Below are 15,954 nucleotides of genomic sequence, written 5' to 3'. Positions count from 1 at the left end.
ATAAATGACCTCCAAACTCTTTTCCAGTTCTGACTTGGGAAACAGGGAAAGCACTTCCGGTGGCAGGAGGGAGGACGAAAAGGAAGAGGAAAGGGAGGCGCGGAGGAGGTGCCGCGCATCGCCGAGGTGGCACCCGCAGCTCCGCCCCGGTGCTCCCCCAGGGCCCCTAGCTTTCCGCTGGGCCCGGCGGAAAAGAGCCGCGGCTCTGGACCGGCGTCGGAGCCCCTAGAGCTGGGCGGGCGGCGCCGCGGGCTGGGAGCAGCCCCGCCCTCCCCTGCCCCTGCGACCGCATCCTGCTCGTTGGCTCTCAGTAGTCCGGCCCCCGGGCGCCTGGGCCCTGCGCGCCACGCCCCCTGCCCGTCTTGCCCCCTGCCCGCCTGCCAGTGCTGCAGAGGCACGCCCCCTCCCGCCTCTTCGCCTGGACCCCTTTCCGGGGCCCAGGCGGGGCCCAAATCTCCGCAAGCTTCGCCGCCATCGTCTGCGCTCCGTCCCTAGCTCAGCGAAGGACAGGCCTCGCGCCAGGACCCCCATCGACTTCTAAGGTGGCCAGAGCCCCGCCGCGGCCCCCTGCTCCTACCCTGGGTTTTCCTCCACCCACTAGCCCACCAAGCCTCGCTCCACACCCGACCTTGCGTCCCCGCATTCCACTGTGCCTCGGGATTCTCATATATTCGGCCCATCCACCCATCCCACCCTTGCCGCGTCCCCACTCCCGTACCTCCCACCCCGACTTCTTGGATCCGCGACCCGAGTCCACCAAGCCTCGCGCTCCTCACCGACCGGGTCTCCAACGCACCCTGTCCCAGGCCTCGCATCGCCCCCGCCGGCCGCGCTGCCCCAGTGCTTTCAGGCATCAGCGCCTGCAGCCCACCGGTCCCTCCCAGCCCATCGCGCCTTGAGCCCTCACTCCACTACCACTTCTCGGGGTCTCTTTCCTCTGAGACTCACACTCTTACCCCAGCGCTTCATGCATTGGGGCTAGTACCCCTTCCCATACACACCCGGGTATCGCTCTTCAGCTCCCCCCGACACACCACCGGCTCTGGGCTGCTCATACCCCATTCCCAGGGCTGCTGTCCCGTCCCGGGGATTTGCTTGTTACTCCAAGGCTCCTCTGCCCTCACTGTCCCCTTCCCACTGCTCAAAACCAACCCACTTCAGGCTGCAGGGCCTTGGACCTTCCTTTTAGCCCCCAAATTTTGTGTCCTCTCAGAACAAACACCGCAGTGTTCCTCTCCTTAGGCCTGGCGCCACCCAGCCTGCAGCAGGCAACTCCTGGGCCCTGCTTTACCCCACCCAGCCCAATAGCTGGTGCCACTTTGCTTCTCCACTCCTGGACGTCCTTGATTTTCTGACCTCCCTTCTCACTCTAGCTTGCCTGTTCTCTTTTCCCCGTGTGTCCTAGGTGCCAGGATGGTGGGGGAACTCCGCTACAGGGAATTCAGAGTGCCCCTGGGGCCTGGCTTGCACGCCTATCCTGATGAGCTGCTCCGACAGCGGGTGGGCCACGATGGGCATCCTGAGTACCAGATCCGCTGGCTCATTCTCAGGCGCGGGGAGGACGGGGAAGGGGGCTCTAGCCAGGTGGACTGCAAGGCTGAGCACATCCTGCTCTGGATGTCCAACGACGAGATCTATGCCAACTGCCACAAGATGCTGGGCGAGGATGGCCAGGTTATCAGGCCTTCCCAGGAGACTGCAGGGGAAGCGGGGACCCTGGACAAATCTGTGCTGGGGGAGATGGAAACTGATGTGAAGTCCCTGATTCAGAGGGCCCTTCGGCAGCTAGAGGAGTGTGTGGGCACCATCCCTCCGGCTCCTCTGCTTCACACTGTCCACGTGCTCAGCGCCTATGCCAGCATCGAGCCCCTCACTGGGGTCTTCAAAGATCCAAGGGTCCTGGACTTGCTTATGCATATGTTAAGTAGTCCCGATTATCAGATTCGATGGAGTGCAGGCCGGATGATACAAGCCCTGGCCTCCCATGATGCTGGTGAGCAGTGTAGGGAGGACGGGGAAGCAGGAGAGGGGCTGGGTGGGCTCAGGCCTCGCTGCAGCAGGAGCCTCTGATCTCAGCCCGTAAATGATTCTGCTGCCCTTTTAGAATTGGAAGAAAAGGAGGTGGGAAAGAGGTGTGGTCATCTCTGCAGAAAGAGGAAAGACTCAGTCCCCAAAAACCTCATTGAAATTGACTTTCTATGCAAAGAAAAAGTTTAGACTTTACACTATTGCACTGTGTATATATACACATATATATGTATATATATTCGTTCACGTACATGAAAAAGATAGTAAGTTTTGGCTTTTGAAGTAAATCATGTCATTCCTAGTGTGTTGTGACCAAACAATTGGACTGAGAGCGTAGGGGATTTAAGAGAGATGCCTGGGAAGAGTGTGGTTAGGGAGCAGTTACTGATTGGGGTGTGGGTTACAGGCACCCGGACCCAGATCCTTCTGTCACTGAGCCAGCAAGAGGCCATTGAGAAACACCTGGATTTTGACAGCCGCTGTGCTCTGCTGGCTCTGTTTGCACAGGCCACACTCTCTGAACATCCCATGTCTTTCGAGGGCATTCAGCTACCACAGGTATTCTGTTGGGGGCATTGGGGGTGAGGCTATGAAGACCTGGGGACCAGATCTTTATTCTTGTCCATAGAGGATGGTGTGGAGAGAGGGGCTAAACCTGGGACAAAATGGACATAGGCCAAAGGTTGTGTCCTGCAGGTCCCAGGAAGGCTGCTCTTCTCCCTGGTAAAGCGCTATTTGCATGTCACCTCCCTCCTGGATCAGCTGAATGACAGTGCTGCAGAACTAGGAGCCCAGAACAGCTCTGCTGCGGATGAGCTGAGTGGGGAGAGGGGTCGGCTGGAGCTGGAGTTCAGCATGGCCATGGGCACCCTGATCTCAGAGCTGGTGCAGGCCATGCGCTGGGACTGGGCCGCGAGCAGACAGGGGCCCTCGGCTCGGTCCTCCTGCTCCATCTTCCAGCCCCAGGCGGCAGATGCAGGCCCAGGGCTGCCACCCGCCCAGGCCCTGCCCTCCCTCAGGAGGTCAAGGCGGTTTCGCCCTCGACGTGAGTTCGCGAGTGGCAACACCTATGCCTTGTATGTCCGGGATACGCTGCAGCCCGGCATGCGCGTGCGCATGCTCGATGACTTCGAGGAGATCAGTGCCGGGGACGAGGGCGAGTTCCGGCAGAGCAACAACGGTGTGCCCCCAGTGCAGGTGAGCCAGTGCGTGGTGGGGGGACACGCAGGGTGGGAGGAGGTCTGTTTTGTTTTTTTGGTAAAATTTTTTGGGTTTTTTAAAAAATAATTTTTTAGATTTGGGAGATTGTTTTAAATAATATAATAAATGTGTGTTCCAAGTCCCGAGTACACATTCCGTACTCAGCACTAACCGCCGGGGAGAAGGGTTGCTGGGGATCGTTTTGGGTGGGGCATAACTAGGGCTTCCATGCATGGGCCTCTGGCAGGTCACCCGAGGAGAAAACCCCCAAGGGAATTGAAATGGTTAAATGGTCAGCAATTGAGAGGGAGGCCATTTAGAGGGCCAAGAAACATCTGGGTTTAGAAGGCTATGAGGTCAGAAAGACTCTCCGTGGAAGAAACTGACACAGCAACACTTTCCAAAGGTCAGGGAGACAGGGTGATTGAGGCCAGGAGGAAGTGTAGGGGCATAAGACATCAAGGAGGGGCCAGCCCGGTGGCTCAGGTGGTTAGAGCTGCGTGCTCCTAACTCCGAAGTCTGCTGGTTCGATTCCCACATGGGCCAGTGGGCTCTCAAACACAAGGTTGCTGGTTGGACTCTTCGAGTCCCACAAGGGATGGTGGGCTGCGCCCCCTGCAACTAAGATTGAACACGGCACCTTGAGCTGAGCTGCCCCTGAGGTCCCAGATGGCTGAGTTGGTTGGAGCGCATCCTCTCAACCACAAAGGTTGCTGGTTTGACTCCCGCAACTAACAAGGGCAACTGGACCTGGAGCTGAATGGCACCCTCCACAACTACGATTGAAAGGACAACTTGACTTGGAAAAAATCCTGGAAGTACACACTGTTCCCCAATAAAGTCCTGTTCCCCTTCCCCAATAAAAATCTAAAAATAAAAAAAAGACATTAAGGATAGGCAAGGGGACAGGCGGTATCGTGTGTGTGTGTGTGTGTGTGTGTGTGTGTGTGTGTGTGTGTGTTCTCCATATGCCAGTGTTTTGCTATTTGGAGGCTTTTCCAAACCTGGCCAGGTGGTCACCTGAGGGCTATATGTCCTCATCTTTCGGCCACAGCCAGTTCAGTGAGCCCTCTATTCCCCTTCCCTCTCTTTCCCCCCATGTCTTTCAGGTGCTTTGGGAATCAACGGGTCGCACGTATTGGGTACACTGGCACATGCTGGAGATTCTGGGCTTTGAGGAAGACATTGTGGACGTGGTGGAGGCTGATGGGCACCAGGGGTCTGTGGTCAGTGGAGCACAGGCTGTAGGTGAGCCCAGAGAGGAAGCAGGGGTCAGCTTGGAGCACAGGAGCAATGGTCTAGCTGGGTGGGCAGTGACATCCCTGTGCCCTGTACCCCATTTCCACAGCCCTGCCCTCCTGGCGATGGAAGCCCATGACAGAGCTGTACGCCGTGCCCTATGTGCTGCCTGAGGATGAGGACGCTGAGGAGAGTGAACACCTGACTCAGGCCGAATGGTGGGAGCTCCTCTTCTTCATCAAGAAGCTGGATGGACCTGACCATCAGGAGGTTCTTCAGGACATTCTCCAGGAGAACCTGGATGGGGAGGTACCGCTGGCCTGGAGATACGCAGAAGTTGGAGGGCTCCTCTGCAAGGGCTGGACTGTGATAGAACATCTGGAAGGCTAAGGATGGGAAGTGGAGGTAGATAGTATAAGTGGCTGCAGGGGACGGGATCTAGAATGTTCAGAGGTGTTGGCAAGCTGTTTGGGAGGAGCCAGCTGCCAGCCATGAGAGGTTCAGGATGGAGAAGTGCCCCTGGAGCCTCTGTGCTGGCAGGGCTGCCTGTAGTGAGAGCTTCTCCCCGATGACAGATTCTGGATGACGACATCCTGGCTGAGCTGGCCGTGCCCATGGAGTTGGCCCAGGACTTGCTGCTGGCTCTCCCACAGCGACTCGATGACAGCTCTCTCAGGGACCTGCTCAACTGCCGTGTCTACAGGAAATATGGGCCCAAGGCCCTGGCAGGGCAGCTGGCTTACCCATCCCTGCTGGAAGCCCAGGCTAAGCCTCAGGAATCAGCACATGCATCCAGAGTGGAAGGTGGGATGCCAAGCAGACATAGCAGCTCTGCTCTCTGGCCTCCAGGAGCGCGTGAGCCCAGGGCAGATGTCTGTGCTGGTTTTTGTGCAATGCTATCTGGAAGATATGGCACCTTAGGAAGAAACTGAAACTTAGAGATAAGCAAGGAATGGGAGCAGACAAGTGCTCCCTCCAAAGAATCAAGGAGGATATAAAGTTAGAAAATAGCAAGAGATTTGAAGCCTTAAAAAGCTACCCCCCCACACACACACACACATGCACATGTTTAGTTTTTTGTACTGTAGAGAAAAACAAATTATTGCATGCTTTTGGATGTAGGGATGTGCTCTGCTGTTGGTAGACAGGAAGTTCCTTTGCAATTTTAAGAATGTAAAATTTGTCATGAAGCTGTCTTATAAGTACATGAGAGATGTTATGAGATCCCCCAAACCTAACTTTTAGGGGGACAAATCAAAAGCATTTTTAGGAAACTAGATTGCAAGTTATGAATCTGGCCTTTTCTGATTCTTCACATCACTAACAGTGACCAACCCTTGTGACTTCCCCCATCCTGTAGCAAAAGAACCCCTGACTCAGTGCCCCAACACTCCCTTGCAGCGTCTGATGGAGGGTTATGGGCCAGCTGGGAAAAACGTCCTGGATCTGGAGCAAGCCCTCAGCTCAGAGGGGACCCAGGACAGCGAGGTCAAACAGCTCCTGCTGCTGCTGCAGCGGCAGCCCCAGCCTTTCCTCGCGCTAATGCGGGGCCTCGACACTCCAGCGGCCAACAAGGCCCTGCACCTGGCCGTTTTGAGGTGAGGGGTTGGTGAGGGGTGGCCTTGGGCAGAGGGGTCCGTGATAGGCTGCATCTCTCTCCCCCCGGCTCCCTGCTTTCCAGGGTCCTGATGCAACTGGTGGATTTCCCCGAGGCGCTGCTGCTCCCCTGGCATGAGGCCATGGATGCCTGCATGGCCTGCCTGCGGTCCCCAGACACTGACCGAGAGGTACTCCACCCCGCTCTGGGGAGGTGCTGAGAAGACAGAGGTGGCCTCTGAGGGAGGCCCGCATCCCCCAACCCCCCACCCCTGCTTGGGGCTCCGAAAGGCACAGTGGAGCCTTCCCACTCTTGGTTTGGGTTTTGTTTTTAAAACAGAATTTTACTTTTTCTTTTAAATAGGGAATACCTTCACACAGTTCATAAATCAAAATGATATAACAAGGTGGTATGCATTGAGAGTTCTCACTCCCACCAGAATCCCGGTTCTCTCAATGCCCCCCACATGCCCCTTAATGGTAACCACTTGCGTTAATGTATGTATCCTTCCTGTGTTTCCTGATGCAAATATATGATCAAATGTATAGTCTTATTTGCCATTTCCCTTACACAAAAGGTTACGTTCATATTGGGTTAAGAGCCTTAGTGGCTCCTGTTTGGCTGGACCTGTGGGGGCAAAGGGGACGAAGGAGGCGGAGGGGACCATCACATCCCAGAGTCCTCTGCCACAGAGACGTTCTGGGCACAGAAGGCTTGGGAAGGGGCCAGAGAACTAGAGTTATGGTGGCGGGGGGCGGGGGGTCTGCTGTATAGACCTTTGGCTGTTGGCCAGATTTCAGTTTCCGAGGTGGACTGAACTCAGTGTGCCCACACACATCCAGTCCCTCGGCCCCCTCTCTGCTGACGTGTCTATGCTTAGGGCCTGAGGATCTCAAAACGCAGCTCCACAGCTGGGTCTCGGGACAGCTGGGCCTGCAAAGGAACAAGCAGGATGCTCTGTGCACCTATTGCCAACAGAATCAGTCACTGAGAACCCCAGGGGGCCAGGGCCTCCCCTGGCTTTTCCATTTAGTTTGTCTTTGGTTCCCTGTCTCCACCCCGCCCTCGTGCCTCCCCGATCCGTGACACTTGACTTCCTCACTCTGTCTTGTACCTGCAGTAGCCCCCGCACCCAGCACACCCTGGGTGGATAGTAAATACTACTGGAAATGCCCTTGTGGCCCGTGCCTCGTCCCCTTTATTCCCCTCCCCCTCCCGCTATCCCAGGTGCTCCAGGAACTCATTTTCTTCCTGCACCGCCTGGCCTCCGTGAGCAGGGACTACGCCGTGGTGCTGAATCAGCTGGGAGCCCGAGATGCCATCTCCAAGGCCCTGGAGAAGCACCTGGGGAAGCTGGAGCTGGCTCAGGAGCTGCGGGACATGGTGTTTAAGTGCGAGAAGCATGCCCACCTCTACCGGAAACTCACCACCAACATCCTGGGAGGCTGTATCCAGGTCAGGAGGGAGGGCAAGGGACACTCGTGAGTTCCCAGCTGGGTAAGACTACGAAAGCGAGCGGTGGAAGGGAAGGGGGTGTGTTTCAGAAGCTGAGAAAGGCAGGAGAGTCTACTGAACCTGGGGGCATTTGTTCTCTGCCCCTCTGCCCGGTCTGGTCCTGCTCTGCCAGTGTGATGGAGGAAGTCTCCTTGCTGCTGGGTCTTTCTCCGTATGTGTTTCTGTACGTTTCTCTGTGTTCCTCCCTCCTCCCCACGCCCCTTCTCTCTGACGTTCCGGCTGCAGATGGTGCTGGGTCAGATCGAAGACCACAGACGAACCCACCGACCCATCAACATTCCCTTCTTTGACGTGTTCCTCAGATATCTGTGCCAGGGTTTGTGCCTGTCCCCACATTACTCCATGTCCCCACTCCTACATCTGTTTTGCCTCCATGCCCACATGGCTGTGACAGCCACCCCTTCCCACTTGCCCCCAGGCTCCAGTGTAGAAGTGAAAGAGGACAAGTGCTGGGAGAAGGTGGAGGTGTCCTCCAACCCGCACCGGGCCGGCAAGCTGACGGACCGCAACCCCAAGACCTACTGGGAGTCCAACGGCAGCACCGGCTCCCACTACATCACCTTGCACATGCGCCAGGGCGTCCTTATCAGGTAACGTGCTCCATGCACATGCTTAGCCACACACCTACACTTTCTCTTGACTTCCCTGTGTGTGTCTGGGGCAATCATCATGCCCCTGAACATGACCAAAGAGTCCCCTTGGCTCTGTCTACAAGGACGTGACTGGTTCCGGTTCCAATTAGTTCCTCTTCCGTGCTCCCAGGCAACTGACTCTGCTGGTGGCTGGTGAAGATTCGAGCTACATGCCGGCCAGCGTGGTGGTATTCGGGGGTGACAGCACCAGCTCTCTTAACACAGAACTCAACTCGGTAGGGACCCCTGTGCCATTAGACCTCCCCTCACAGGATCTGCCCTGCTGCCCAGACTCCTGAACTCCAGCATTTCTCCGTCTTGTGTCCCATAGAAAGGAGAGACCTTTATCCCTGTGCCTAGGTGACAGCATTAGGCCCTGAAGAGTGAGGGTGGCATTAGGACCTCTCCATTAGGAACCCCACACATCCCAGGGCTGGGGAATGAAGGGACTCGGTGAGGGGACAGGAGCAGGTGTGGGTGCTCTCAGCACTCTCATCCACAGATGTGGAGGTGACCACCCTCTCTGCTTCTGCCAGGTCAATGTGATGCCCTCCGCCAGCCGGGTGACCCTCCTGGAGAACCTGAACCGCTTCTGGCCCATCGTCCAGATTCGCATAAAGCGCTGCCAGCAGGTCAAGCAGGGGTGTGGGGTGTGGCTCCCGGGCATGAAGCTCTGGGCCCCGTGACTTGCAGACCGTGGGCCCGAGCTGCAGCCTGGGTCGTGGGCAGCTCCAGCAGAGAAGCATGAGGATGTGGCTGAGCCCAGCCCATCTGGAGCAGAATGTGGACCTGGTGAATATAGGCCTGTGGCATTGCAGGGTGGCATTGACACGCGCATTCGGGGGTTGGAGGTCCTGGGCCCTAAGCCCACGTTCTGGCCAGTGTTCCGGGAGCAGCTGTGTCGTCACACACGCCTCTTCTACATGGTTCGGGCACAGGCCTGGAGCCAGGACATAGCGGAGGACCGGAGGAGCCTCCTGCACCTGAGTTCTAGGTGTGTGTAAGCGTGTGTGTGTGTGTGTGTGTGTGTGTGTGTGTGTGTGCATTACAGATGACCGCTGGGAGGGCGTACGATGGAGGGCTAACATGCTTGGACAGGGGCTGGAGTGTCCTGCAGTTTGGGGAGGGAGGAAAGAATAGAGATTTCTCTGGTGGGCTGGGAATGGGATATGCCAGTTAACAGGGGAGTTGTCAAGTACCGAGTGGGGATTTTATCTGGTTGCTGACAATCTTAGTCTAGGTGGATGCTGAGGTCACCTATGCCCCCAGCCCCTGACGCCTTCCTCCCCATCCTCATCCCCAGGCTCAACGGGGCTCTGCGCCAGGAGCAGAATTTTGCTGACCGCTTCCTCCCTGACAATGAAGCTGCCCAAGCCCTGGGCAAGACCTGCTGGGAGGCCCTGGTCAGCCCACTGGTGCAGAATATCACCTCCCCCGGTAACCATCCTGACCCCCGGCCCCTTTACCATCCCGTTGTTGGCCCCCCTGACCAGCCTCTTCTTGCTCTACCCTAGAGCCGCCTGGCTTATGCTCTTGGCCCTTTTGGTATCTGTGTTTGTTTGGAACCCCAGTGCCCCTCTTCTCACAACCCAGGGGCCGCCTCCTTTCCCATGTCTCTCAGGTGCCAGCTGACACTGAGATTGGGAGGGGCTTTGCTACGTCCCTTCCCCGTATCATTCTGTCCAACCAATCTTGCTCCACGCTCCCGTCCAGCCAGCCTCTCCCACTGCCCTGGAGACATGCCCTGCCTTGGCTTGTTTATCCCGCCCTCTAGATGAGGACGGCGTCAGCCCCCTGGGCTGGCTGCTGGACCAGTACCTGGAGTGTCGGGACGCTGCCCACAACCCTCAGAGCCGCGCAGCGGCTTTCTCCTCAAGAGTGCGCCGCCTCACCCACCTACTGGTGCACGTGGAGCCCTGCGAGGCGCCCCCTGCTGTGGTGACCACTCTTCGGCCCAGTGAGTACCAGGGATTCAGATGGGTGCTCAGGTTAGGGGCATTGCCCTATGTGCCCCCGCTGGCATACTGTAGGCTTCTGTACCCCCCCCCCCACTACATGCTCAGCCTATTCATCTTCCAGTTTCTGTGACCCCATCCCAGGAGCATGATTTTGGGTGGCAGCATGTCAGAAAAGGCCCCAGGGCTCAGTTTTGAATGGGGACCCAGGAGCTGGGGGCTGCCCCCACCTTGCCTCTACCCCTCTGTCTGTCTCCACAGAAGGCAGAAACAGAAGCCATGACTGGAGCTCCCTGGCCACCCGGGGGCTTCCCAGCAGCATCATGAGAAACCTGACTCGCTGTTGGCGGGCGGCGGTGGAGGAGCAGGTGGGCAGGGCGGCTGTGGGGCCCTGGAACGGTGGTGCGTTGGGTTGCCTCTTCACGCTGCTGCCCCTTCTCCCCAGGTGAACAACTTTCTGACCGCACACTGGCGGGATGATGACTTTGTGCCCCGCTACTGTGAACACTTCCATAACCTGCAGAAGTCGAGCTCTGAGCTGTTTGGGCCACGGGCAGCCTTCTTGCTGGCGCTGCAGAACGGCTGTGCTGGTGCCTTGCTCAAGCTCCCTTTTCTCAGAGCTGCCCACGTAAGCCGCCCACCCTCGTCTCAGCCCTGGGCCTCTTCCCACACACTCTCCCGTCCCCACCTCCCCAAGATGGCCCAGCCTTCCTTTCCCATTCAACAAGCAACATGGATTGGTATGTAACCATGTTATCAAAAATTCAAAAGAAGAAAACAAACAGTGACCCTCAGTGTGTCATCCTAATATATTTTGATATACTTTTTTCTGTTCGTGTGCATGACTTAACAGTTTACTCACGAGGCGCTAAAATACTTTATCTTGTTTTCTCATCACAAGTGAAAGCTTCTTCCATTGTTGCTGTTTGTCCTTATTTTTCATTTGTGCATAAATTCCATCTAAGGGATGTACTGTAATTTACTCCCTCATTCCCATCAACCCATAAATATTTACTAAGTGGTTAAAATGTGTCAGGCACTGTGATAAGAACTGTAGATAGATGAAGTCCCTCCCCTCAAAGTTGACAATCTTCTAGGGAAGACACAGAGTTAAGCAAATGATAGATTAATTAAAATGGGACAAGCTCCCTGGTAAGCAGAGAACGGTGCCGTGGGAGCGGGAAGTAGTGGCTGCCTGTGTTGCTTCCGGTCATTTTATTTTATTAGTGACACCGCAGTGTGACCATCTTTGTGCACATAACTTATTTCCTCATATTAAATTGCTCTTATTAGTTTGATTTTTAGACATGCTCAATGTGAAAAACAACTTTTCATTGTTAATTTGGACAATTGTTAACGATTGTATAAAGTGTTATGAAAGTATTGACCAATTTATGAAGCCATTCATAGCTACTTCCTCAGACCCTCCCCACTCACCTCCACTTGCTCTTTCATGCTTTTCCTGTGCTCATCCCACTGCCCAGGTGAGTGAGCAGTTTGCCCAGCACATCGACCAGCGGATCCAGGGCAGCCGGATTGGTGGGGCCCGGGGAATGGAGATGCTGGCACAGCTGCAGCGATGCCTGGAGACCGTCCTCATTTTCTCTGGCCTGGAGATAGCCACCACCTTTGAGCATTACTACCAGTGAGTATGGACCTAGGCAGGGGGAGTCGCGGGGAGGCAGGATGATGGGCAGGGTCAGCTCGCGGGGCCTTGGGAGTCGGGAGTCCAGGCAGGCTGGAGGAGTCCTGGAGCGGGAGGCCGGGCCATGCCGAGCGCCCACACTGAGGCTCTGCCTGGGCTGTGTGTGCCGCAGGCATTACATGGCGGACCGTCTCCTGAGCCTGGGCTCCAGCTGGCTGGAGGGGGCCGTGCTGGAGCAGATCGGTCCCTGCTTCCCCAACCGCCTCCCCCAGCAGATGCTGCAGAGTCTGAGCACCTCTGAGGAGCTGCAGCGCCAGTTCCACGTCTACCAGCTCCAACGGCTCGATCAGGAACTCCTGAAGCTGGAGGACACGGAGAAGAAAATACAGGTGCGTGCCAGGGAAGGGATTTGCTAGTACAAATGGGAGGGTAGGAAGGAAGAGAGCCATAGAGCAGGCCAGAGGAGGCTCACTGGGTTTTGGGAACCCCGTGCTCCTTCTTCAGGTGGGCCATGAGGCCAGTGGCCAGGAGCCTGAGAGAGAGAAGGAAGAGGAAGCGGGGGCAGCAGCGGCAGCAGATGTGACAGAAGAGGAGGAGAACGAGGACCTGTACTATGAAGGGGCGATGCCGGAAGTGTCTGTGTTAGTCTTATCACCACGCTGCTGGCCCATTGCTTCCATCTGCCACACGCTGAACCCCAAAACCTGCCTGCCCTACTACCTGAGGGGCACTTTGAACCGATACTCCAACTTCTACAACAAGAGTGAGGAGCTGGGCAGAAGGAACGGGGGCTGGGATACCGGGAAAGAGCCTGGGGGTGGGGTGGACCCTGACGTTGGGAGCCTTGATGGGGTGGATTTGAGAAGAAAGGTCAGGAAGTTAGGTTTGCATTGGGGGGTGGGGCTCCCCGGCACCAGAGCGTCAGACTGTTGCCTTTTCTGTCCTTAATAGCAGACCCAGGACTCTCTTTGTGGGTGGTGGGGAGGATGGAGGCAGGAGGCACTTGAGGCCACGAAAAAGGGCTCCCCCTCAGTGGTCGGTGTCTGGCTCCTGGCGAGTCCCTGCAACCTAAGCTGATTCTGGACTGCGCAGTGACAGAGGAGGGGGGAGAGCTTGAGACTGGCCCTCAGGGAGTCCCAGACTAATGAAGGAGACATACCTCCTCTCTCACAGATATTTTGATAAGAGCCCTGGTCCTTCCTTCTTTCATGGTTTTGTCTCCCTAAAAAAAATGGGGAACTCCTCGAAGGCTCCGATCAGAGCCCACCTGGTACAGGGCTAGGCACACGGTGGGCTTCCAGATGCCTGAAGCTCACCTAGGACGCAGCACAGAGAACACTCGGGGCAGGAACCACCGTGCCCACAAATGCTGTGCCGCATGCTCTGCAGACACGTGGGGACAAAGCTCAACCAGTGGGGTGCCCTCACCAGCCCCGCCTCCATCCTTTCCCCGCTCTTTGTCTCCCTCTTTCTCCCTGATCCTTCTCAGGGCAGAGCTACCCTGCCCTAGAGCAGGGCCCCCCCAGGCGACTGCAGTGGACATGGCTGGGCCGGGCTGAGGTGCAGTTTGGGGACCAGACTCTGCATGTGTCCACCGTGCAGATGTGGCTGCTGCTGTATCTCAACGACCTGAAGGTGGCTGAGTCCCCTGCCTTCCTGCTCTCTCCCACCTCGTCCCTCACCTTTTTTCCCTAAAACTATCCTTCCCTCCGCTTTCTCCGTTCCACCCCTTGGGGAGGCCCTGAGTGTTCCCTCCTCTTCTCTTAAGGCCGTCTCCTTGGAGAGTCTGCTGGCGCTCTCAGGGCTCTCTCCAGACATGCTGAACCAGGCGATTGGGCCTCTTACCTCTTCCAGGGGCCCCTTGGACCTTCACGAGCAAAAGGATGTCCCAGGAGGTATGTCCTTAGGTCAGAGGGCCCTGTCAGGGACAACCTTGATGTGGGCCCCCCACCAAGTGACCGGTGCTTATTTCAGGGGTGCTCAAGATTCGAGATGATAGTGAGGAGCTCCGGCCCAGGAGGGGGAACGTGTGGCTCATCCCACCTCAGACCTACCTGAAAGCTGAGGATGAGGAGGGCCGGAACCTGGAGAAGAGACGGAACCTTCTGAATTGCATCATCGTCCGAATCCTCAAAGCCCACGGGGACGAGGGTCTGCACATTGACCAGCTTGTCTGTCTGGTAGGCAGGGGTGGGCAGGAGGTAAGGGAGCATTGGGGGGAACAGTCCACAGTGAGGGGTGGGTCCACATTTGAAGCCTCTGGTTCACTATGGAGGCTGTAAGTTTGTGACGAGTCAGGTTGGGGTGCCACTGGTGTCCTTAGGGCGCACTGTCTTGGCAGCTCATGCTTGGAGTAGACGCTAGAGGTGGGGTGAGCTGGATGTCTCTGACCTTCCCTTGCTCCCCCTTCTCTCTCCATACCAGGTACTGGAGGCTTGGAAGAAGGGCCCGTGTCCTCCCAGGGGTTTAGTCAGCAGCCTTGGGAGGGGGTCTGCCTGCAGCAGTACCGATGTCCTGTCTTGCATCCTGCACCTCCTGGGCAAGGGCACGGTGAGACGCCATGATGAGCGGCCCCACATGCTGTCCTATGCAGTCCCCGTGACTGTGATGGAGCCGCACACCGAGTCCCTGAACCCAGGGTCCTCGGGCCCCAACCCGCCCCTCACCTTCCACACCCTGCAGATTCGCTCTCGGGGCGTGCCCTATGCCTCCTGCACCGGCACCCAGAGCTTCTCCACTTTCCGGTAGCCCTGGACAGGGGGTCAGGGCTAGGTAGGGCTGGGGCTTTCTACACAAATAAAATGCAGGAGTTTGAGTACGTGGCCTGTGTGGTGACTGCTTTCCTGGCCCTCTGGCCCTGAGGCTGTTTCATTCCATGCTGGGAGTCAGTCCTAGAGTGAAGATGGCAGCCGGGGAAGAAACTTGGAGGGAGTCAGGTGTGTCTTAGCATCCCCCTCTTGGCAGGAGATTAAGTGGACGGATGGGTCTCCACCCCTTCCCAGAGGGTGTGGGATCAGAAGTGCTTTCACCTGGCTGGCGGGAGACCCAAGCGCACATTGCTGTGCGAGCTGGATGGCATATAACTTGGCAGAGTATCAAGCAGGGCTCCATTTTCCTTCATTGTGGAATTGGACCAGTCACTGTGGGACATGAGCACCAGGTGTGGGAGCATCTGACATGGGAAAGACTTTGCCAATGGCTACCACACCCAGCAGTGAGTGCGTTGCCCCTTGCCTAGGTAAGGCTGACAGGGAAGGTGAGGCAATGGAGCTTTGCAGCCACTGCAAGTACCCAGGAGCCTGAACGTGTGCAGTCTGGACACTTGGGGATGTGGGTTGGAAGCAGACCTACATGGAACGGCAGCTCCCATGAGCTCCTCTTTGTTGCCCTCTTTTGGCCGTGCAGAGCTGCACACTGTTGGCAAAGCCCACTAGCCCCATAGGAAGGCCTGTACTGCTGATTGGCTCCCCTGGCTCCATCCACGCTGAAGCAGGACGGGTCAGGCTGAGTCCCCGTGCAGGGGCCAGGAGGGGAGCAGGGAAGGAGGGACCCAGGCATACTGAGTTCATGGTTCTTGCAACCAAGGTGACTAGAAGAAAACTACAGGAGGCAGAAGGGGCAGGGAAGATGCAGGTAGTGAGAGGGCACAGAGGCCAGACAGCAAGAACAAGGTGCCACCTAGACTGAGATTTAGAGAATTGCTCAGGGAAAAAGAGTCCAGGGCTTGGGAGTCTGCCCAGGACGAGGCAACAAACCGGAGGACCAACAGAGGGTGGACAAGGCCCTACTTGCTTTGCTTTGCAGTATGGTGGCCCCATGGTGGTGTCAGTGGTTCTCACAGAACCCTCCTATAGGTCCACACTGTTCCATGAGGCAGAAGACAGGCAGGCAGCTGCAGTCTCAGGCTACAGAGGGCCCCAGGGCACACGGGCTGCTGCAGTTGTCACTTGGGTGCCTCCACCTGTCAGAGATCATGGTCTACTCTCTTAACAGTCCAGGCCAGTCCCAAAATGCTAGTCTCAGGAGCCAGAGCTTTCTGTCCTCTGGGCCTCCGTGCTCCGTATGAGCCTGTCCTTCCCACCAGAAACCCAGAGCCCCTTGCTGTAGCAGCCAGGGCAGAACACACGTGTCAGGAACAGGGTA

General features: G+C 56.9%; 1 protein-coding gene across 1 annotated transcript; it reads left to right on the top strand.

Moving 5' to 3' along the window:
* The first annotated feature begins 148 nt into the window (after positions 1 to 148).
* On the top strand, positions 149 to 14,629 carry CUL7 (cullin 7). Its single transcript, XM_074332952.1, has 26 exons — positions 149 to 542; positions 1,406 to 1,993; positions 2,435 to 2,586; positions 2,725 to 3,225; positions 4,338 to 4,476; positions 4,577 to 4,776; positions 5,043 to 5,271; positions 5,828 to 6,065; positions 6,149 to 6,254; positions 7,292 to 7,519; positions 7,805 to 7,895; positions 7,998 to 8,169; positions 8,342 to 8,447; positions 8,748 to 8,843; positions 9,030 to 9,205; positions 9,515 to 9,648; positions 9,986 to 10,168; positions 10,428 to 10,534; positions 10,612 to 10,794; positions 11,651 to 11,811; positions 11,984 to 12,200; positions 12,316 to 12,574; positions 13,301 to 13,446; positions 13,580 to 13,706; positions 13,786 to 13,991; positions 14,236 to 14,629. The coding sequence occupies exons 2-26, from the start codon at positions 1,414 to 1,416 to the stop codon at positions 14,557 to 14,559; spliced, it is 5,061 nt and encodes a 1,686-aa protein (XP_074189053.1). The 5' UTR covers positions 149 to 542; positions 1,406 to 1,413; the 3' UTR covers positions 14,560 to 14,629.
* The last annotated feature ends 1,325 nt before the right edge of the window (positions 14,630 to 15,954 follow it).

This window comes from Rhinolophus sinicus, linkage group LG05 (assembly GCF_036562045.2).
Source record: "Rhinolophus sinicus isolate RSC01 linkage group LG05, ASM3656204v1, whole genome shotgun sequence".
In the NCBI taxonomy this organism is placed as follows: domain Eukaryota; kingdom Metazoa; phylum Chordata; class Mammalia; order Chiroptera; family Rhinolophidae; genus Rhinolophus; species Rhinolophus sinicus.
This window is presented reverse-complemented; position numbering and strand designations above follow the sequence as displayed.